The sequence below is a fragment of the Hippocampus bargibanti genome, linkage group LG15 (assembly GCF_051943395.1).
Source record: "Hippocampus bargibanti isolate YZ-2025 linkage group LG15, ASM5194339v1, whole genome shotgun sequence".
Classification (NCBI taxonomy): Eukaryota; Metazoa; Chordata; class Actinopteri; order Syngnathiformes; family Syngnathidae; genus Hippocampus; species Hippocampus bargibanti.
In genome coordinates, this window is record NC_142748.1 from 2,644,017 (window position 1) to 2,665,925 (window position 21,909).

Here is a 21,909-nt window from a genome sequence, read left to right on the forward strand (position 1 = left end):
AGCTGACACTTCACTGAGAGAAGCAATATGAGGGACTAAGTGGATCGACATACCAAACAGCTTGTTGCAAAATAGATTGCGTTCCACTGGGAAACTAAGAATGGTATGACAAGCTGTCATTCAAACAACAAAAAAATATCATAATACAGTAAAGTCTCGTTATATCGATATCGGATATATCGATAGTCCCGGTTATATCGATACTATTTCTATGCACGCACGGAGAAAATTACATGCAAACAGGGTTGGATATATCGATAGTCCCGGTTATATCGATATTTTTTCGGACTCCCTTGAATATCGATATAACGAGACTTTACTGTATCATCTTATTGTCCGCATACAGATACAGATTGTTTTTCAGCATTTTTGACCACGACATTCATCAAGGAGGAGACTGTGCTGAGCGGTTGCGCCTTTTCGGCAGCATGAATATGCCAGCACTGTTTTTGAATGGGAGGAATGTCGGTGCCATTCGACTGTCATCGCTGGACACCAAAGGGGCCATTGTGCTTTTTTTGCGCCTGTAATGGGCAGCATCTTCACAGCCCCGCTTTGTTTAGCGGAAAGGTCAGTGCTGTTGGACAGTCTGCGGCTGGATGGATGCATGGCTTGAGGAACCCGCGATAAGAAGAAGAAAGGAGCGTCAGCGCAGAGCGCCGATGCGTATGTGGAACTGTTGCGGCTTGGAATTGAAGCAGATTTATGTGGAACAGGAGATGTGAGACAATCTCTTTTCATCAATGGATGCTACAGCTGCGTGTTTGCTTTCAACATTTAGCTTGTAGTCGACGTGCACATTCCACCATGATGTCCCTGATCCGCTGGTGGAAAGACGCTTTGATCCTCTCCTCTTTCATCTAGAACTGCTTCATGTCATCACAAAGAGGGTACAGCAAGTCCTGAAGAATGAATGTCTCTCTGTGTCTTTGTTTTGTCATATTGTCTCTATGCTGTCATATTATTTGTTATTTTTTGTTCTTTTGACTTCAAGACGGCGCCGCGAGAGTGGCTGCCTTTCCAGCAGCTCATGTATTTTGTTTTTCTACTTTCATTCCTTTCATCACTTTGCTGCTGTGAAATGTAAATTTCTCCACCGTGAGACTAATAAAGACATATCCAATCCAATCCAAAATATCAACATACAGTAAAGTCTCGTTATATCGATATTCAAGGGAGTCCGAAAAAATATCGATATAACCGGGACTATCGATATATCCGACCCTGTTTGCATGTAATTTTCTCTGTGCGTGCATAGAAATAGTATCGATATAACCGGGACTATCGATATATCCGATATCGATATAACGAGACTTTACTGTATTAAGTCATTCATTCATCAGCCGTGTTTATTATTTTTTTGCTGTTACAAAAAGGTTTGTTGCATAGTTCAAGCGTCAGAAGCCTCATTTGGCACAATCTTAAAATCACGTGGATATAAATGTGATACATTAAAAACACCCGCGTTTGCTCAAATATTGCAAATGAACATGAAAAATAAAATAAAAGACATAAGCTGAGCTACAGTAAATCTTACTTTATATACTGGATATATCTTCTTTTCCTTTGGGCTTTTCCCTTCAATGGGTTGCCACAGCAAATCAGTGTCCTCCATCTTTAGAGGTTTGATCCGCATGTTTGTTTTGGCCAAGCTTTTACGTCGGATGCCCTTCCTGACACAACCCTCTGAATTTATCCGGGCTTGGGACCGGCACAAGGAGACTTATGTTCCTTTGTAGCTACAGAACAAGCAACTCGCTCAATAAAAGGCTCCTAAACACGAAATGGTCATCGGCACAGATCTATCTATCTATCTATCTATCTATCTATCTATCTATCTATCTATCTATCTATCTATCTATCTATCTATCTATCTATCTATCTATCTATCTATCTATCTATCTATCTATCTATCTATCTATCTATCTATCTATCTATCCATCCATCCATCCATCCATCCATCCATCCATCCATCCATCCATCGACAGACAGATAGATATTATATATAATGTTATATACTATATCTGTAAAAATTGCCATATTAATATTTAATCTGCCAGTTTTTCAATCCAGTGCTGTATTTATTTATTTTTCAGGTACAATCCCTTTTATTTTTTAACTACAGTTGGTTTGAATTGGGCTATTAAGTATAAATACCTTTCCATGTATGTGTTAAGAGCTGTTTTTAATCACATTACATTTTATATTCAACTGAGGTACAATGTGTTTTTTTTAATTAATATACAGTAAAGTCTCGTTATATCGATATCGGATATATCGATAGTCCCGGTTATATCGATACTATTTCTATGCACGCACGGAGAAAATTACATGAAAACAGGGTCGGATATATCGATAGTCCCGGTTATATCGATATTTTTTCGGACTCCCTTGAATATTGATATAACGAGATTTTACTGTATTCCATTGTCATGTTGGTACTGTTTTGAATTTGGTTCAGCCTCAATTGAGGTGAAGGGCGTTGCCCTTCAGCAGGCGCACCTGTTTGGCATTTCGAATCGAGCCTCGGGGTGTACAGTGAGACCTCAACTTACGAACGTAATTGGTTCCCAGACAGAGTGTGTAAGGCGAAAAGTGTGTCTCTCAAAAAATTTCCCATAGGAAACAATTAAAATGGGAATAATCAGTTCCCGGGTTTTGATAAAATATACTTTTCAATTAAATAAGCCTTAAAAGTACACACAACATACCTTATTCTATGTATAATACATGTGCTATTGTATTGTAATGAAATAAATACACTGCATTGTATCATAAAGTCACTTTATTTACATTTGTGATGGTCATTGATGGCTTGATGGAATGGCGTTGGAGGTCGAAGGTCAAAGGGAATTGCTGTTTGGAAAGAGGGACATTACATGAGGACTGTAATTAAAGAAATAAACTGTGCTGTAAAATAAAGTTTTATTTACCTTTGTTATGGTCGTTGATGACTTATCGAAGGAGAGTCACCTTCCATAAGGACTGTTGGTTTGAGAGAACGGAAACTTTTGCAACAGACGCACCTTTGATGGCTTTTCTGTTCCAGAGAATGGTAGCAATGGTTGACTTAGCATAGCCGTGCTCGGCCACTAAATCACACAAACGCACACCTCGTTCGTGTTTTTCAATTACAGTAAAGTCTCGTTATATCGATATTCAAGGGAGTCCGAAAAAATATCGATATAACCGGGACTATCGATATATCCGACCCTGTTTGCATGTAATTTTCTCAGTGCGTACATAGAAATAGTATCGATATAACCGGGACTATCGATATATCCGATATCGATATAACGAGACTTTACTGTATCATCTTCTTCTCAGCGACGGTGATTTTATTTTGTGTCTTCTTGGGCTGAACCCGAGCCTGTGGTGGTTTTTCTTCGGTCCCATCATAGTAAAATAATCAGCAAAAATCTCCAAGTAGGCGATCGACGTGTGCATTCAGTGAGAGGGGGTGTGGAAAGTAGCGCCGGCTGGAGCGCTGTTCGGTCGTGTGCTTCCGCCGAAGATCACTCCGCCAGATCCGAAGGTCGTGTGCTTGATGGACCAGCCGTGGTGGGTGTGTATTATGAAAATAGTGCTTATTATAAGGTTTAATTTTCATAAATTTGACGTTCGTAAGATGAAAAGTGCGTAGGATAAGGTGTTCGTAAGTTGAGGTCTCACTGTATTTAATGACTGCCTAGCTGGATTATTGATTTTGACTACTGTTGTGACCTAAGTCTGATTTTCTAGACCTGTCAATACTATTTTTTGTCACTCTTGTTTTGTTCATTGTAAATATTTTTTTTAATTAAGGTATTGATTGCTCTTCATTGTGTTTTGGTCTTTTGATATGCCGTCTGTGTTTAATTGAACCTTGCCTTTGCAAGAACTTTCTGTTTCATGCATTGTGTGACCAGGCTCCTTGTGGGGTATTTATCTTTTTGCAACTATGAGCCTACATTTTTGGAATCCAGAAACATTCACTCAAAGCCAATCCCAACTCAAAAATAATTAAAAATCCTGCCTGATTACTTGAATGTTCATTGACATGAACAGTACACAACACTTTGTGGTAGTTAATACAGTAAAGTCTCGTTATATCGATATTCAAGGGAGTCCGAAAAAATATCGATATAACCGGGACTATCGATATATCCGACCCTGTTTGCATGTAATTTTCTCCGTGCGTGCATAGAAATAGTATCGATATAACCGGGACTATCGATATATCCGATATCGATATAACGAGACTTTACTGTATTTCAATTTTTGTCACTGTGTAGTTCTGATATAAAATGAATCTCATTTCTGTTTTGGTCAATTCACTCATGTCATATTTTATATTATAACTACTGTGTGATTACCTCGCAACCAGCACAGTTTCCTACCCTCATCCACAGTCAATCAATATTGAAATAATGATTTGAAGGTATTTTTTTTAAATAAACCAGCACTTGGGAAACGTGCAAAAATGTTAAAGCACACAATTTGATGATATTTGTCATTTGCCAGTTACAATTTTGAATACACTTTCTCATACAATAGAATGAAAAATGTATCTGGTGTGTTGCAACAGGGAAACTTGGAGAAAACATGCTGGACGGTGGCCCACATTTCTCTCAAGTCTGAAAGTGAGGAAGGGGTGAGGAGGGGTGTGACTAAGAGGAAAATAACGAGAGCAGCCAGTGCATTCACCCGCACAGAGAGGAGCCCTGAGAATGTCAATTGGAATGCGAGTGGAATGAGGAAGTGTGCGGCCACTCAGCAAGATGCCACTCACTGGAGGAGGTTAGACTACATTTGATAAACACAGCACAGGGAAATAAATCATCCGTGGATGTTTAAATGCTTTCTTTTTTCTTATAGTGGCTGCATGCGTTTGATGAGTGTTTTATTCATGCAATATTTCTGAATTGTGATGCAAATTGAGATTATGGCTTTAATTACAAACACCCCCATTATATTACAGTAAAGTCTCGTTATATCGATATTCAAGGGAGTCCGAAAATATCGATATAACCGGGACTATCGATATATCCGACCATGTTTGCATGTAATTTTCTCCGTGCGTGCATAGAAATAGTATCGATATAACCGGGACTATCGATATATCCGATATCAATATAACGAGACTTTACTGTATATGTTGTATCAGCATGAGGGAATACCCCAGTGAAAGCCCACTGTTCTACCCAAGGAACAAAAAACACCAAAAAATACATCGTTTTCATGTATAATGTTATGGGAACATATCAGTAGATGCACATCGCATAAGTAAACAACTCAATAAAAGCACTTTGATTACCTCCAACACTTGGACATAACTTGAAGGAAACCATCCACGCACTCCATCTTTCTCTCCTTCCCACCAGCCTCCAGGTAGAGATTGCAACACCATGATCATCTCCCCGGCGTTGAAACTCAAACCCTGTTGGTGCTGCTCTCCATTGAACGGGTAAAGAGTTTTGCAGTATGATCCAGACATCGCCCGGAAAAAAAAAGGTAAGTCTTCTCAGACAAGCTGCCTGATGATGGTGGTGGTAAAATGTCTGCAACCTCGGAAGAGAACACGAGTGAAACTTTGTTGTGAAACTTGTTTAAAGTAGATGAACAGGTTGTCGGGTGGTCAGCGTCAGGACACCCCGCGCTGCTACGCTTCTACAGTATGACTGAGCGCTCTCTTTGGAATGGGGGCGGGGGGGCAAAGCTCACGTCAAGTTCCCAGGAGTCAAGGGAAAAACTAAGAGGAAACCACGGAATAATTCAAAATAAAAGATAAAGTAAGAACTATAAATAAATGAAAGATTTTTGTTCGGTGTGATTATTACACACAAGTTAAAAAAAAAACGTCATATTAAAATGTAGGTTAAAAACACATTTCAAGCAAGAATGACAGCAACCCTCGCGTCTCTGACCAAAGCCACGCCCCATTATGACGTAATTATAACGTTACTGTAATGACAGTCGACGTGCTTTACGCGTTGAGCGCATTCATTGTAAACGATCCGACGTACACGTTTGGTTGTCACATCAGTAGAACTGTATTATGAATTTGCAACTTATGTGGGACTTAACAAAGGTTATTTTACCTCGTGTCTTAGTTAATTTCGTCTTAATATATGTCTATTTGGACTCAAATAATTTCCTTACTCAACTCAAAAACTTTATAATTTGGGGTTGTCAACTAAAAAATGGGGAAATGTTATTTAAGTTCGTCCTTCGTGATTTGGAGGTTGGTAATTCACGGTCTCATTATCACTTCCAATTCATAGAGATCATGAATACATTTTTAGGAGCTATTTGGTGGCCCCTTGCATAGAGTGTTAATAAAACACAATGTTGTTGACCTCAAATTATTTTGAGGAATGTGCAATAATAATAAAAAAACTAAAAGACTGGCAAGCTTCTCTATCAAGTGGAATATTTGCTAATTCTGAATGTGGGCCTTTTTTTCTGTTTGTCAATGAATCTAGTTGTATATTACAGATATAGGATTGAGATTTAGAGAGCACTATTTAGTTTTTTTCATGCATTATTGGACAATTCCATCCCTCTCATATACTGACACTTGAAACAAAATGGACAAAAGTGATTTGTAAATTTTCAAAATCAAAACAGGAACTATTATTTCTTAATAGCCATTATCAGTGATCGCCTCGTACATTGTGAGGGCTCCGTCCCTGGCATCAATTTCGGGGTATTTTTAAATCGTAAAAACATTTTGTTACGTCTCCCCAAGAAAAATTCAATCTATTTTATGATCGGATTATTCTCGAGATAATCGCAGACATGTTAGAAAGTATGATTTAGTCGTTTACAATTACTAATTACAGTGTCGCTCGTTGATGACGTCAGGACAGAGCGTTGAGAACCAGACGAGAGTGACTGAAGGATAAGCAATGGCAAGTAAAATAAGTAACTCACGTGTGCTTCATTTGATAACACGACAGAAAGTTTCCCAGCTGTGTGAAAAAAAAACATATATTCAAAGCTGCAAATATGGATTATCTGAGAATCAACTTTTGCCCTACTTTAATGCATTTGCTGTATGTTATGTTTGAATACAATGCCAATACAATACAATGCCATAATGAATAGTTTGCTCCATTATTGCATCTCAATGAGATTTAGGATCAAGTCCGTTTCGACTTTGTTATGTAATTATATACGCAGAACTGCACATAGTGGTTTATTCCCACGGTCAAAATACACTCGCTAGGTTAAACGTATATTGTCATTGTCACCTGTTGTGTACTCGTGCTTGCCAAAAGAGGGCAGTATTTAACAAGAGAATCAGAAAGCCTATTTTAGTCCCATAATGGGGAAATTTGCAACCCGAAGAACCCGAATGTGTCACTTGACCAAGCTCATATTTTACAGTGAATGATTTATTTATGACATACATTTATTGTTGTATGTCATCAAAAAAAAATCCTAACCAATTACATGAGATTATCAGAGATACTCAGTACAGGTTCTATGGAACCGAATCATCCACTTGTCTGTTGACATTTTGTTGCATAAATAAAAACAAGACTCAATGCATCATGCTGATTTATTATACTACAGTTTCACAGCAAAACCATTTTTACTGAGGTCAGAGTTGACATTGACAGTTCTTGAGTCTACTCTGTATCAGCAACCTAGGACACAAGAAAGAAGGGAAATATATTTTAATTATTTCAGAAAATAGTTCATCCTAAATGTTTCGAGGCAGAAGCTTCAGAATGTCATGCTGTTATTTGTGCGTGTCATTGTTTTAGCTTAAAATAATATGCAATAAAATTGATTTGATTGCACGTATTCTAAACCAACCACTTTACATTTAGTCGTGGATTCATATTTTATTCAATTTCATTGTATCTGAACTTCTATACTAAATTACATAACATTAGAAAAAAAGGATAATAATAATAATAATACATTTCATTTCTAAGCGCCTTTCAAAACTCTCAAGGTCACTTTACAGTCACAGGATTAGTTTTTTCTGTAGGTGAGCAGCGGCAGCCACATGCGCCAGCGTTCACTCAACCCGGATTAACTCAAATATGTAGATAGAAAGATAGCTAGCTAGCTAATAGATAACTAATAGCTAGCTAGTTAGATAGACAAACGGGCCTTCCCGCTCACATTTGCATTCGACTCGCATGATGGACACTATGTCTCCTGTCTGGACGTGGTATTTCCTGACACTCCAGCGGTTCAGTAGATAAGTACTAGTACTAGTATTTTCCGCATTATAAGGCACACCAAAAAGTATGATATGTATCATATTTTAATTTCTTGGACATAATATTTGAAGTGTTCTAAAAAGCACTCTGTTACAGCTGCAGCCAATATCTGTATCAAAGCTTTATTGTATTGTATTCACGTTAGTGATCCTTTATTTAATGGATGCATAACACAACCAAAGCAACTATTGCAGCTTCTGTTGTCTGTGCCTTATACAGTATATGAAATCAGTTTTAAAATAGGCCATTAAATGAACGTGCACCTTATTGTACAAAAAACATTATCTTGAATGTTGGTGTACGAATTTATATAATAATAATAATAATAATAATAATAATAATAATAATACATTTCAGTCATAAGCTCCTTTCAAAACGCTCAAGGTCACTTTACAGTCACGGGATTTATTTTTCTGGAGGTGAGCAGCAGCAGCCACACTCACCAGCGTTCACTCAACCCGGAATAACTCAAATAGTAGAAAGCTCGCTAGCTAGCTAATAGACAGTAAGCTCGCTAGCTAGCTAATAGATAGAAAGCTCGCTAGCTAGCTAATAGAAAGCTCGCTAGTTAGCTAATAGATAGAAAGCTCGCTAGCTAGCTAATAGATAGAAATCTCGCGAGCTAGCTAATAGCGAGCTAGATAGCTTATAGATAGCTATTAGACAGCATATAGATAGCTAGGTAGCCAGTTAGATAGATAGCTATGTATCCAGCTAGATAGCCAGATAAGCTATGTTATGTTTTTCTCTGTTCCTATTATTTTAAAAGGAAATGAGCATGCCATTGTCTTATTTTGAATTAAATTCACATTTCCAAGTTTCTTTAAGTGTATTTATTTCTATATTTAATTTTTTTAACAACCTGGGCTCTTTTTCCCCCATTTTAGGCTAGGCTCCTCCATTGCTATTTACAATTACTTTCTAAAGGAATGACTTGATGTGCAACAAGTTGTGTCCATAATTTGTAAAATGGCTTCAAATGACTTCTACTGAGCATATTTTAATAAGATTCCACCGCATATAGCTATATTTTACGTTTTAAGACTGAATATTCAGGAAGTCTTGTTTTTGAGTTGGCGACGAGTCCGTACGTGACGTCACTAAAGGAACGCCCCTGACCGAAAAAAAAAGACGCGTTGTAGCGGTCCTTCCATCATGCCAATGTATTTTGCTGTACTTGTTTGGTCTGGGGACCTCGTATTGCACCCAAAAGCCGCCAGAAGAGGGCGGTCCAAGCTCCATATAAGGAATTTATCAGCCTGTGGAAACGGAGGTGGCCACAGGAGGTCGCCATTTTGTGCCTCTTTTCTGGGACGCTACATTGCAGTCCAGATGCCTCGAAATGACACGGAATAAATTCTTTAATCGATTGCAAACATGTATGCTTTCCTCTTCAGAACTATTTGAATAATATTCATAATTGGATGTGTAACAAGAAAGCATATTCTCCGAATCTGAAGCCATTGTTTTGATTCTCCAGCAATGCAAGACGTCTTAGCGTGACGTCACGAACTGAGGGCGGGACTTTCTGAAAATGCCCAATTCGCAGCTCAATTTTTTGCAGATTTTGGACACTAAGTCATTTTTATTGGTGTTTTCCATTTGAATAAAAAATCATACTGCGTGTTTTGGGTATTTTAGATGCTATAAAACGTTTTTCTGATGTCAGTTAGGAAACAAAAAAGTGACGTTGGTTGTCCTTTAAGTGTATTTTATTTCTATATTTCTTTTTTTTTAACAACCTGGGCCTCTTTTTGCCCTATTTTAGGCTAGGCTCCTCCATTGCTATTTGCAATTACTTGACTTGATGTGCAACATTAAAAGTACAAGCTGTACACATACATTACATTGTCGCAAAGTGTAATTCGTTTTGTATTGTCTAGCAAAATAAAAATAAACACAATCACAAAAGCGTAAATTTGTAACAATTTACCCTTCCAAACTCTCTGTTTTTGCTTCTCATCTTATTGACTTGGGATTCGGCAATATCTGCTCGCTCCTGGGCCTCTTCTAGATCATGTTGGACCTTTCTTAATTTAGCAAGATTAACATTGGCCTGCTCCTCCTATGAAAAAAATACATTATAATAGATATTCTTTATCATGCATTAAAGTCACGGGCAAAGTAAATGTAAGAACTTACCACTTCGTCGCTCTGCCGTTTGTATACTTTGACTTTAAGTTGCAGTTTATCAACAAGGTCCTGCAGTCTAGTAACCGTCTTTTTGTCCTCTTCCGTCTGGTACGTAAGCTCCCTTATCCGCCTTTCGTATTTACGAACTCCCTTAGTAGCCTCTGCGGCTCTTCTTTGTTCGCTTTCCATTTCACTTTGCAGTTCACGCACCTGAAACATTCACCCAAATCCAAGAATTTATCTCTTTCAGCAACGTTGTCACAATTTGTAAACATATTCGGATACCCGAGCGTCTAGTTTCTGCAGCTGCTTTTTGCCGCCCTTCAGGGCGAGGCTCTCAGCTTCATCCAGGCGATGTTGCAGGTCCTTCACTGAGACCTCCATGTTCTTCTTCATCCTCTCTAAGTGGTTGCTGGTATCTTGCTCTTTTTTGAGCTCTTCCGCCATCATGGCTGCCTGCATTTAAACAAGCAAATTGAAAAAAATGAAAACAAAATTGAAATTTGGTGTATTGTTTGGATGGGAGTCAGTCAACAAAAATACAAAACATTACAAACGATCACTGGCAGTGTACTGAGTGGTACCTATGAGATGCTGTCTAAAAAATAACTACTGTATGCTACATTATATTTACTTTAACTTCAAGACACAACAAAACTTAAAGGACAACCGTCTCCGGACAAATTGTGTCCATAATTTGTAAAATGGCTTCAAATGACTTCTACTGGGCGTATTTTAATAAGATTCCACCGCATATAGCTATATTTTACGTTGTAAGACTCGCGCTGAACATTCAGGAAGTCTTGTTTTTGAGTTGGTGACGAGTCCTCACGTGACGTCAGAAAAGGACCGCCTCCTGACCGTAAAAAAGACTCATTGTAGCGTCTTTCCATCACGTCAATGTATTTAGCTGTACTGTTTTTTTTAAAAACCTTATTTTACATCCAAAAGCCGCCAGCAGAGGGAGTCCAAGCTCAATGGAAGAATTTATAAGCCTGTGGAAACGGGCTGATTCATTCCTCACAGCTCGGTGGTCATTTTCTTGCCTCTTTTTGGGTGAGACATTCCCCCCGCCTGTTTGCCTCAAAATGACACGGAATAAATTCTTTAATCGATTGCAAACATGTATGCTTTCCTCTTCAAAACTATTTGAATCATATTCATAACTGGAGGTGTAACAAGAAAGCATATTATCCGAATCTGAGGCCATTGTTTTGATTCTCTAGCAATGCAAGACGTCTTGGCGTGACGTCACGAACTGGGGGCGGGACTTTCTGAAAATGCCCAATTCGCAGCTCAATTTTTTTGCAGATTTTGGACACTTTAAGTCATCTTTATTGGTGTTTTGCATTTGAATACAAATATCATACTGCATGTTTTGGGTATTTTAGATGCTATAAAACGTTTTTCTGATGTCAGTTAAAAAAAAACAAAAAAGTGACGTTGGTTGCCCTTTAAAGAAAGAAATAGATACTACATGGATAAATAGATATATGGATACATAGATAAATGAATACATTAACAAACAACCACTAACTAACTGACTAACTGACTATATAACTAAATAAGTAGATACATAACTGGATAAATAGATAAAAATGAATGAATGAATACATGATTGAATAAACATGTGAATGAATGGATGAATAGTTAATAGATTAATAAAATAAATACATACATAGATGAATAAATACATACAATGAATAAATAAATAAATACCGGTAAATAGATAGATAAATGTATAAGTAAAAAATATATGAATAGATACATACATACATAAATAGATAAATAAATGTAGACATAAATTAATTAATGAATAAATAGATAAATGAAAAAATAAATAGATAAATAAATAAAAAATACATACAAAAATGAGTAGATAATTACACAAATAGATAAATAGATGACTAGTTAAATAAACTGATTGATAAATAGATAATTAGATTAATAGACAAATACATAGATTAATTAATACATGAATGAATAAATATATAGATACATATAAAATAGATAAATACATACACGAATAAATATATACATAAAGTAGATAGATAATATGATAAATAGATAAATAAATAAATGAATAAACAAATGAATGAATAAATAGATAACAAATATAAATATATAAATACATGAATACATATATAAATATATAGATACATAGAAATAAATGAAGTAATCAAAAAAATAAATTAATTAATAAATACATGAATGAATACATATTTCAATAAAATAATAGATAAATACATGGATAAATAGATACGTAAATAAATAGATACATAAATTAGATCGATAATTAGATAGATAGATAGATAGATAGATAGATAGATAGATAGATAGATAGATAGATAGATAGATAGATAGATAGATAGATAGATAGATAGATAGATAATAAATGAATTAAAAAAATAAATACATAAATAAATAACAAAAATAAGAACCATGACTAGTTTTAGCTCTTCAACCCACCGGAAATCTGATCTTTAACCCCATGTACTGGGTGAAAAGAACCGAACCTGCTCAGATTCCACATCTTCCAAGGAAAAAAACAGCCATTAAAAAAATGTGTTATTAAAAAGTCATACTCAAATAATACTTACATCCGTGATAGCTTTCTTTGCTTTCTCATCAGCATTGCGAGCTTCTTGAATCGCATCCTCCAGCTCACTCTGTAGCTGGCTAAGATCCGCATCCAGCTTCCTCTTCTGGTTGAGGAGACTCGTGTTCTGTACTCCCATTGAGAAACAATAAAAAAAAAATAGTTATGGAAAATTCATAAGCTAAGAGGAATCAAATTTGATGTGTGACGTGAATTAAACCTGAGAGTGGAGCAGCCCGGCTCTCTCACAAGCATCTGCGAGTTCCTGCTCAGCTAATTTACGGCTTCTATCTGATTGTTCCAGAGCGGTTCTGAGCTCTTCTACTTCAGCCTGCATCAAGATGTTCCTGCGCTCCAACAAGGCCACCTGCTCTTTAAGGTCCTCTTGGCTCCGCAGTGCATTATCCAGAAGAAGAGTTTGCTCCTATCGAAAGATGTTTTTCTTTTAAATGTCTAAATGGTCTGAATTTGAGATCTGGTCTCACTTTGAGGTGGACTTGCATGCTCCGTAGCTGCTTCTGAGCCTCAGAAGCCTGCCGATTGGAGTGATTCAACTGCATCTCCAGCTCATTCAGGTCTGTCTCCATTTTCTTCCTGATTCGCACGGCGTCATTCTTGCTACGTATTTCGGCATCCAGGGTGGACTGCAAAGTGTCCACCATGCGCTGGTGGTTACGTTTGAGCTGCTCTATTTCTTCGTCCTTCTCAGCCAACCTACGATCCACTTCCCCCTTGACTTGGGTGAGCTCCAGTTGGATACGTAGTATTTTGGATTCTTCATGTTCCAGGGAAGCCTACGATAAAAACGTGACAGATGTGAACGCTGAAGAACAGGTATGGCTCATTTTCGTGACTCGTTCAATGTTAATGGCGTTTCTATTGGATTCATTCACAGCCAGAATGTTCATAAATGTGTCCACTGCAGTGCCAGGGTTTTTGTCATTTTCACTTCAATTGCAGGACCCACAGGATATTAAGTTTTAGGACTACATAAACATTAAATTCAGCGTAAGAAACTTGAAATTATCTTATTTCGTCAGAAAAAAAAGTTAATTCCTAAGTTATATGGGTCTGGAGTTATCTGAGGTTGAAATGGGGGCGGCTGTACAAAATACAATACATATTGGTTTATATAGCGCTTGAACAACAGCTGAAGCTGGAACAAAGCACTAACATGGAAAAAAGGGAAATGCTACCCCCTTGTGGAAATGAAAGAACATTGCCAGAGGCCATGGCCAGCGCTTTATAGGCGCCCGAGCATGAAAAAACAAAACCAAATTCGGGAAATTCAATTACTGAATACATTCGTGAATGCAGTGTTAAATAAAAAAGTGATGGTAATAATAATAATAATAATAATAATAATAATAATACAGTAAAGTCTCGTTATATCGGATATATCGATAGTCCCGGTTATATCGATATTTTTTCGGACTCCCTTGAATATCGATATAACGAGACTTTACTGTAATAATAATAATAATAATAATAATAATAATACATTTCATTTATAACCAACTCTCAAGGACACTTTACAGTCGCAGGATATTTTTTCTGCGGGTGAGCAGCGGCAACCACATGCGCCAGCGTTCACTCAACCCGGAAGTAAAATAACATAAAATTAAAATACAGAGTAAAATTAAATAAACACAATATAACGAAACCAAAAAGACATTCAAACATATTACCTCAGCTTCTTCCAAAGCAGTCTGGATCTCCGTTTTTTCACTCTCTGTATGTTTCTTTGTTTTCTCCAGCTCATGCATGACTTTGCCATTCTCACCAAGTTGATCCGAAAGGTCCGAGATCTCCTCTAATAAAGCATATTTCATATCCTGAGGTCATATCCGAATTACATACAGTGATAACTCAGTTTACAAACTTAATTGGTTCCAAGACAGTGTGTGTAAGATGAAAAGTTTGTCTTCCAAACATTTCCCATAAGAAACCATTAAAATGAGAATAATCCGTTCCCAGGTCCCCATAAAACATTATTTTCAAAGAAATAAGCCTTAAAACTACACAAAATATACCTTATTTTATGTATAATAAATGTGCTATTGTATTGTAATTAAAGAAATAAACCGTACTCTATATGATGATGATGTGATGGTAGTTGTCAATGGATGACAAACTTCCAGGTTGCCTCTTGATGATATCCGCGTGAAGTTGCCGTGCTTTCTCTGCGATAATACCCTCACTCACACTGTCCCCTGCTAGCTGTTTTTCATTAATCCAAATCCACAGAAGTTTTTCAACCTCTTCTATTGCCTGAGACCGTTGCTTAGACAACACAAACACTGTTAATAGCTTCCTTGTTCTTAAGGATGGTAGCAATGGCCGACTTTGCGTAATGGTAGTAGAACGCTAAGTCACACAAACGCATACCTGATTCGTGTTTTTCGATGATCTCCTTCTTCCGCTCGACCGTAATGTTCTTTTGTGTCCTCTTCGGCTTAACACTAGCCTGTGGTGGGGTCTTTTTTAGTCCCATAATAGCAAAAGTACTCCACTCTAACAAACCACGTCTTGTACTCAAAGAGAAGCGGTGACGAAAACTAGTCCGCCAGCCACCATGGCGCCGTGTGGTTCGGTTCGTCCGCCGAAAACTAGTTCGTCAACCAACACTATATGCTCGCGAATTTAGGTGAAAAGTTTGTGAGCTAAAGTGTTCGTAAGCTGAGGTATCACTGTATTATTAAAATAAATAAATAAACCAAACTTACGCTGCAAGTTTGTATTCTCTCGTTTGAGAACATCCAGGTGATCCAATGCCTCTTCGTAAGAGTTTTTGATTTTGAAGAGCTCCGTGCTGAGGGTCCGGCATTCCCTTTGTGAGCCGTCTAACTCGGCTTGACTTTCTTCAAATTTCTGTTTTGATTCCAACAAAATCTAAACGCAACACGGTTGTTATGGTTACTCAAATGGTTAGTCCCAAAAAATACAGTGATACCTGGGCTTACGAACTTACAGTAAAGTCTCGTTATATTGATATTCAAGGGAGTCCGAAAAAATATCGATATAACCGGGACTATCGATATATCCAACCCTGTTTGCATGTAATTTTCTCCGTGCGTGCATAGAAATAGTATCGATATAACCGGGACTATCGATATATCCGATATCGATATAACGAGACTTTACTGTATTTGGTTCCCAGACAGTGTGTTAGGCGAAAAGTGTGTATCCCAAAAATGAATTTCCCATAGGAAACCATTAAAATGAGAATAATCCGTTCCCAGGTCCCCATAAAACATAATTTTCTACTTCATAATTTTCTAAGCCTTAAAATTCCACAAAATTGAGCTTATTTTATGTATAATAAATGTGCTATGGTATTATAATTAAAGAAATAAACTGTACTGTATAATAAAGTCCTATTATTGACCTTTGTGATTGTCGTTGATGGCTTGATGGAATGGAGTGGTTGCTTTCATCAGCATTAAACACTTGATGAGGAACGTAACATTCTTCTTTCACCATCTTGAGTAGGTGCTTTCTCTGCAATAATTTTATCTAGTTCCTCATCAATTGTGTTCTGTTTAGCTGGGTTGATAGCTTTTTGCATCAAGTGTACAGATGGCTTGTGCGGGTTGTTTGTGGAGCCTGATTGATGGTTTTATTGATTGATATTTTAACCTTGCAGTCTACACTCTGCCTTTAAACTATCAAATTTGAAACTCTCTCACTGTCGTCTGCTTGTCTCTTTAATGTTTAAACCACCTCCCCTCACTGCTGCGTTCTTGACCAACCACGTGGCTTTAACCGAAGACTGTGGGCGGGGAATAGAGGACCAAAACAGTCGGCTGCCATTCTGTTGTTAGAAAAACGGGCTTGTTCGCGAACGACACATCACTCTTTGAGGCAGCCGTGTATGATAAAAGTTCGTACGCCAAGGTCAAACTTTCATAAATTTAACGTTCGTAAACTGAAAATTTCGTAAGCCAAGGGGTTCGTAAACCGAGGTATCACTGTATACTGACAATCTGACCTTATCAAAGCTTCTCTGCTTTTTATCCAGGAGAACCGCTTGCACGTTGGCCCTTTCCACTTCAACCATGAGGTCATCTACTTCTCCTTGAAGCCTCTGCTTTGTCTTTTCCAATGAAGAACATTTGGCATTCACCGCCTCAATGGCCTCTTCGGCTTCTTGCAAACGTTGGGTGAGCTTTTTCCTGATCCGGTAATGCAACACAACATGAGTTTAGGAGAAAAAAAATATTATTATTATCATCATAATTATTTTGGTTCGAACACTAACTTTGCGTCCTCCAGCTCATCATTACGCTGAATGGCGTCAGTCTCGTATTTAGCTCTCCATTGCGCAACATCAATGTTAGCTTTGGACATGGCCCTCTGGAGCTCGGATTTACCCTCCTGCTCCTCTTCAAACTGCTCCCGAAGCAAATCGCAGTCGTGACGTGCGGATTGGAGAGAGTGAGCCAGGGCGCTCTTAGCCTACCGGAAAAAAAAAAAGGAGAGTTGTGTCAAGGTGTGTCAAACTCATTTTTTTGCAGCGAGTGACGTTGTTATGAATTTCGGGACACCATTAGAATGTGGCATCTCCTTTACATACAGTTAAATACAGAGTGCACACAAATTATAAAAATCTTTTTTTCAAATATGAAGTTAAAAAATGATGACTGTTATTGTTGTTTACGTGGAATTATTTGAAATTTTGGTTTATAGCTCTCTTCTTTTCTTTCTCTCTTCTCTCCCTCTTTCTATCTCTCTTTCTCTCTGTATGTGTATCTGTCTCTTCTCTCTCTCTCTCTCTCTCTGTGTTTGTCTATCTCTTTAGCTATCTCTCTATGTATCTATCTATCACTCTTTCTCTCTCTCTCTCTCTCTCTCTCTCTCTCTCTCTCTCTCTCTCGCTCGCTCGCTCTCGCTCTCTGTCTCTTCTCTCTCTCTCTCCCTCTCTCTGGGTGTCTCTCTCTCTCTCTCTCTCTCTCTCTCTCTCTCTCTCTCTCTCTCTCTCTCTCTCTCTCTCTTCTCTCTCTCTCTCTCTCTCTCTCTCTCTCTCTCTCTCTCTCTCTCTCTCTCTCTCTCTCTCTCTCTCTCTCTCTCTCTCTCTCTCTCTCTCTCTGTGTGTGTGTGTGTCTCTGTGTCTTGTGTTTTCTTGTTCTGGCCAACCCACACACATACAGAACACACATGCAAACAAAAGAATGCAAACACTGAATGAAAACGCTAGCTAGCTAATAGATAGCTAACAGATAGCTAGCAGGCTTTCACTCAACCCGGAAGTAACTCAAATAGATAGCGAGCTAGCTAGCTAGCTCGCGACTAGATAGCTAATAGCTAGGGAATAGATAGCTAATAGCTAGTGAATAGATAGCTAATAGCTCGCGAATAGATAGCCAATAGCTAGCGAATAGATAGCTAATAGCTAGCAATTAGATAGATAATAGCTAGCGAATATATAGCTACTAGCTAGTGAATAGATAGCTAATAGCTATCAATTAGAGAGCTAATAGCTAGCGAATACATAGCTATTATTATTATTATTATTATTAGTAATAATAATAATGCTCATTCCTTGAGTGTAACACACTTAACACAACAGACCTTTGTTTCCTCCTCAACTTGTCTCTTGAGCTCCTCCACTTGCTGAATGAAGGCAAGCTTCGCCCTGGCCATTTGAGAAAGGATCGCTTCTTTCTCTTCCAGAAGACGAGAACACTCAGCTGTTCGAAAATGTAAAATCGGTGAAGGGGGGTTGAAAGATAGCAAAGTGTCATCTGCATGACTTTGAATTGGTATATTTACCGTTTTCATGCTGGAGCCTTGCCCTTTGGGTGTTTAATTCAGTGATCAAACGACAGTCTTCGTCATGTTTGGCCTTGTATTCACTTAGTTGATCCTCCATGGAGTGACAAAGCTTCTCGAAATGACTCTAAATCGGTTCAAGAAGTTCATTACTTATTCATGAACAGTTTAAAGGACAACCGACACCATTTTTTGATTCCCCAACTGACATCAGAAAAACGTTTTATAGCATCTAAAATACCCTAAACACACAGGGTGATATTTTTAGTCAAATGCTAAACACCAGTAAAAAATGACTTAAAGTGTACTAAATCTGCAAAAAAAAGAGCTGCGAATTGGGCATTTGGGCAATTAATCTATATATTTGTCTATTAATCTAATTATCTATTTATCAATCTGTTTATTTAACTATTCATCTATTTATCTATTTGTGTATTTATCTACTCATTTTTGTATGTATTTTTTATTTATTTATCTATTTATTTTTTCATTTATCTATTTATTCATTAATTAATTTATGTCTACATTTTTTAATCTATTTATGTATGTATGTATCTATTCATATATTTTTTACTTGTACATTTATCTATCTATATTTGTTATTTATTTATTCTATATATTTGTCTATTAATCTAATTATCTATTTATCAATCTGTTTATTTAACTATTCATCTATTTATCTATTTGTGTATTTATCTACTCATTTTTGTATGTATTTTTTATTTATTTATCTATTTATTTTTTCATTTATCTATTTATTCATTAATTAATTTCTGTCTACATTTTTTTATCTATTTATGTATGTATGTATCTATTCATATATTTTTTACTTGTACATTTATCTATCTATATTTGTTATTTATTTATTCTATATATTTGTCTATTAATCTAATTAACTATTTATCAATCTGTTTATTTAACTATTCATCTATTTATCTATTTGTGTATTTATCTACTCATTTTTGTATGTATTTTTTATTTATTTATCTATTTATTTTTTCATTTATCTATTTATTCATTAATTAATTTATGTCTACATTTTTTATCTATTTATGTATGTATGTATCTATTCATATATTTTTTACTTATACAGTAAAGTCTCGTTATATCGATATCGGTTATATCGATAGTACCGCTTATTACGATACTATTTCTATGACCGCAAGGACAAAATTACATGCGCACAGGGTTGGATATATCGATAGTCCTGGTTATATCGATATTTTTCGGACTCCCTTGAATATCGATATAACGAGACTTTACAGTACATTTATCTATCTATTTACCGGTATTTATTTATTTATTCATTGAATTTTATTCATTTATGTATGTATTTATTTTATTAATCTATTAACTATTCATCCATTCATTCACATGTTTATTCAATCATGTATTCATTCATTCATTTTTATCTATTTATCCAGTTATTTATCTACTTATTTAGTTATATAGTCAGTTAGTCAGTTAGTTAGTGGTTGTTTGTTAATGTATTCATTTATCTATGTATCCATATATCTATTTATCCATGTAGTATCTATTTCTTTCTTTAAAGGGCAACCAACGTCACTTTTTTTGTATTTTTTAACTGACATCAGAAAAACGTTTTATAGCATCTAAAATACCCTAAACACACAGGGTGATATTTTTAGTCAAATGCAAAACACCAGTAAAAAATGACTTAAAGTGTACTAAATCTGCCAAAAAATGAACTGCGAATTGAGCATTTTCAGAAAGTCCTTCCCCCCAGTTCGTGACATCAGGCCAAGACGTCTTGCCTTGCTCTAGAATCAAAACAATGGCTTCAGATTCGGAGAAGATGCTTTCTTGCTAGAATCCAGTTATGAATATAATTCAAATAGTTCTGAAGAAGAAAGCATACATGTTTGCAATTGATTAAAGAAGTCCTTCCGTGTCATTTTGAGGTGTCTGGACTGCAATGTAGCGTCCCAGAAAATGCACAAGATGGCGCCCACGCTCTGTTGGAAATGGGTTGATTTGTTTGCTTGGAATTTATGTCAGCGAATATCAAATAATAGTCTTGGTGCAACACACGATGATTCCCCATCGCATTATTTATGTGTTTTCCTTCTAATTTCGCCATCAACACGAAGTTTTCAGACCAAACAAAGTACCGCTAAATGCATTGTGTGTCCTTTCTCGGTCAGGGGCGTTCCTTCCGTGACGTGACATCAGGACTCGTCACCAACTCAAAAACAAGACTTCCTGAATATTCAGCGTGAGTCTTAAAACGTAAAATATAGCTATATGCGCTGGAATCTTTGTAAAATATGCTCAGTAGAAGTCATTTGAAGTTATTTTACAAATTATGGACACAACCTGTCCGGCGGCGTCGGTTGTCCTTTAAACACCAATATCGTCTTCTTACCTTTGCTTTTACGGCAACCTCAATGTTTCCAGACATATCATCGACCTCCATCTTGTATTCGCTCTTCTCCTTCTCCAGCTTTTGTTTGACCCGTTGGAGGTTATCAATATGCTCCCCTAGCTCCGCAACACTATCAGCATGCTTTTTCCTCAAGGCGGCGGCGATAGACTCGTGATGAAGCGTCGATTCCTCGAGATCCCGCCTCAGTTTCTGAAACTCCACCTCGCGCTTTTTGTTCATCTCGATCTGAGCCGTCGTGGCTCCTCCGGCTTCTTCTAACCTCTCGCTGATTTCCTCAAGCTCCCGTGCGAGTTCACCTCTCTGTCTCTCCACTTTGGCACGGGCCACGTGCTCTGCTTCAATTTCCTCTTCCAGTTCTTCAATGCGTGCCTATAGGGAAGAAACCAATTCAAAATAATACAATGTCTTTACTCCACTCATTGTTTATGCCGCAATCAGTGTTATTTTTTTGCACGTAAAGTACATTTTTACAGTAATTGCGCAAATCCAAATCATTTCTACTCTTTCATCTAGAACTGCTTCATGTCACAAAGAGGGTACAGAAAATGCTTACAAATGAATGACTGTGTCTTTGTGTTGTCATATTAATTGTTACTTTGTGTTTTGTTCTTTTGACTTCAAGATTGCGCCGCAAGAGTGGCTGCCATTACAGCAGGGCCTAACTTTTGTTTTTCTACTTCTTCCTTTCCTTTCCTTTTACTTTCATCACTTTGCTGCTGTGAAATGCAAATTTCTCCACTGCGAGACTAATAAAGGCTAATCTTATCCAATATAAG

The 21,909-nt window shown here is 37.1% G+C and overlaps 2 protein-coding genes and 1 long non-coding RNA gene across 7 annotated transcripts in view; 1 reads left to right on the top strand and 2 right to left on the bottom strand.

The window, feature by feature from the left end:
- LOC148887092 (uncharacterized) overlaps window positions 1-5,489 on the top strand; it is a 53,544-nt gene extending 48,055 nt beyond the window's left edge. Inside the window, exons 2-3 of the long non-coding RNA XR_016117301.1 lie at window positions 4,568-4,779; window positions 5,364-5,489. This is a non-coding gene — a long non-coding RNA (uncharacterized LOC148887092). The remainder of the gene's footprint in view (window positions 1-4,567; window positions 4,780-5,363) is intronic.
- Window positions 1-5,668, bottom strand: part of gas7b (growth arrest specific 7b) — a 63,785-nt gene extending 58,117 nt beyond the window's left edge. Inside the window, exon 1 of the mRNA XM_089014822.1 lies at window positions 5,297-5,668. Within this exon, the coding sequence (XP_088870948.1) occupies window positions 5,297-5,476 (180 nt within the window). The 5' untranslated portion in view covers window positions 5,477-5,668. The remainder of the gene's footprint in view (window positions 1-5,296) is intronic.
- Window positions 5,669-7,486: 1,818 nt separating this feature from the next.
- LOC148887093 (myosin-2-like) overlaps window positions 7,487-21,909 on the bottom strand; it is a 31,398-nt gene continuing 16,975 nt past the window's right edge. For all 5 annotated transcript variants that reach the window (XM_089014811.1, XM_089014812.1, XM_089014810.1 and 2 more), the window contains 14 exons: window positions 21,113-21,502; window positions 18,727-18,853; window positions 18,526-18,644; window positions 17,216-17,412; window positions 16,946-17,129; window positions 15,681-15,846; window positions 14,643-14,767; window positions 13,440-13,748; window positions 13,175-13,378; window positions 12,956-13,081; window positions 10,641-10,811; window positions 10,365-10,565; window positions 10,156-10,287; window positions 7,487-7,634 (listed from right to left, as the gene is read on the bottom strand). In XM_089014811.1, the coding sequence (XP_088870937.1) occupies window positions 7,617-7,634; window positions 10,156-10,287; window positions 10,365-10,565; window positions 10,641-10,811; window positions 12,956-13,081; window positions 13,175-13,378; window positions 13,440-13,748; window positions 14,643-14,767; window positions 15,681-15,846; window positions 16,946-17,129; window positions 17,216-17,412; window positions 18,526-18,644; window positions 18,727-18,853; window positions 21,113-21,502 (2,469 nt within the window). In that variant the 3' untranslated portion in view covers window positions 7,487-7,616. The remainder of the gene's footprint in view (window positions 7,635-10,155; window positions 10,288-10,364; window positions 10,566-10,640; window positions 10,812-12,955; window positions 13,082-13,174; window positions 13,379-13,439; window positions 13,749-14,642; window positions 14,768-15,680; window positions 15,847-16,945; window positions 17,130-17,215; window positions 17,413-18,525; window positions 18,645-18,726; window positions 18,854-21,112; window positions 21,503-21,909) is intronic.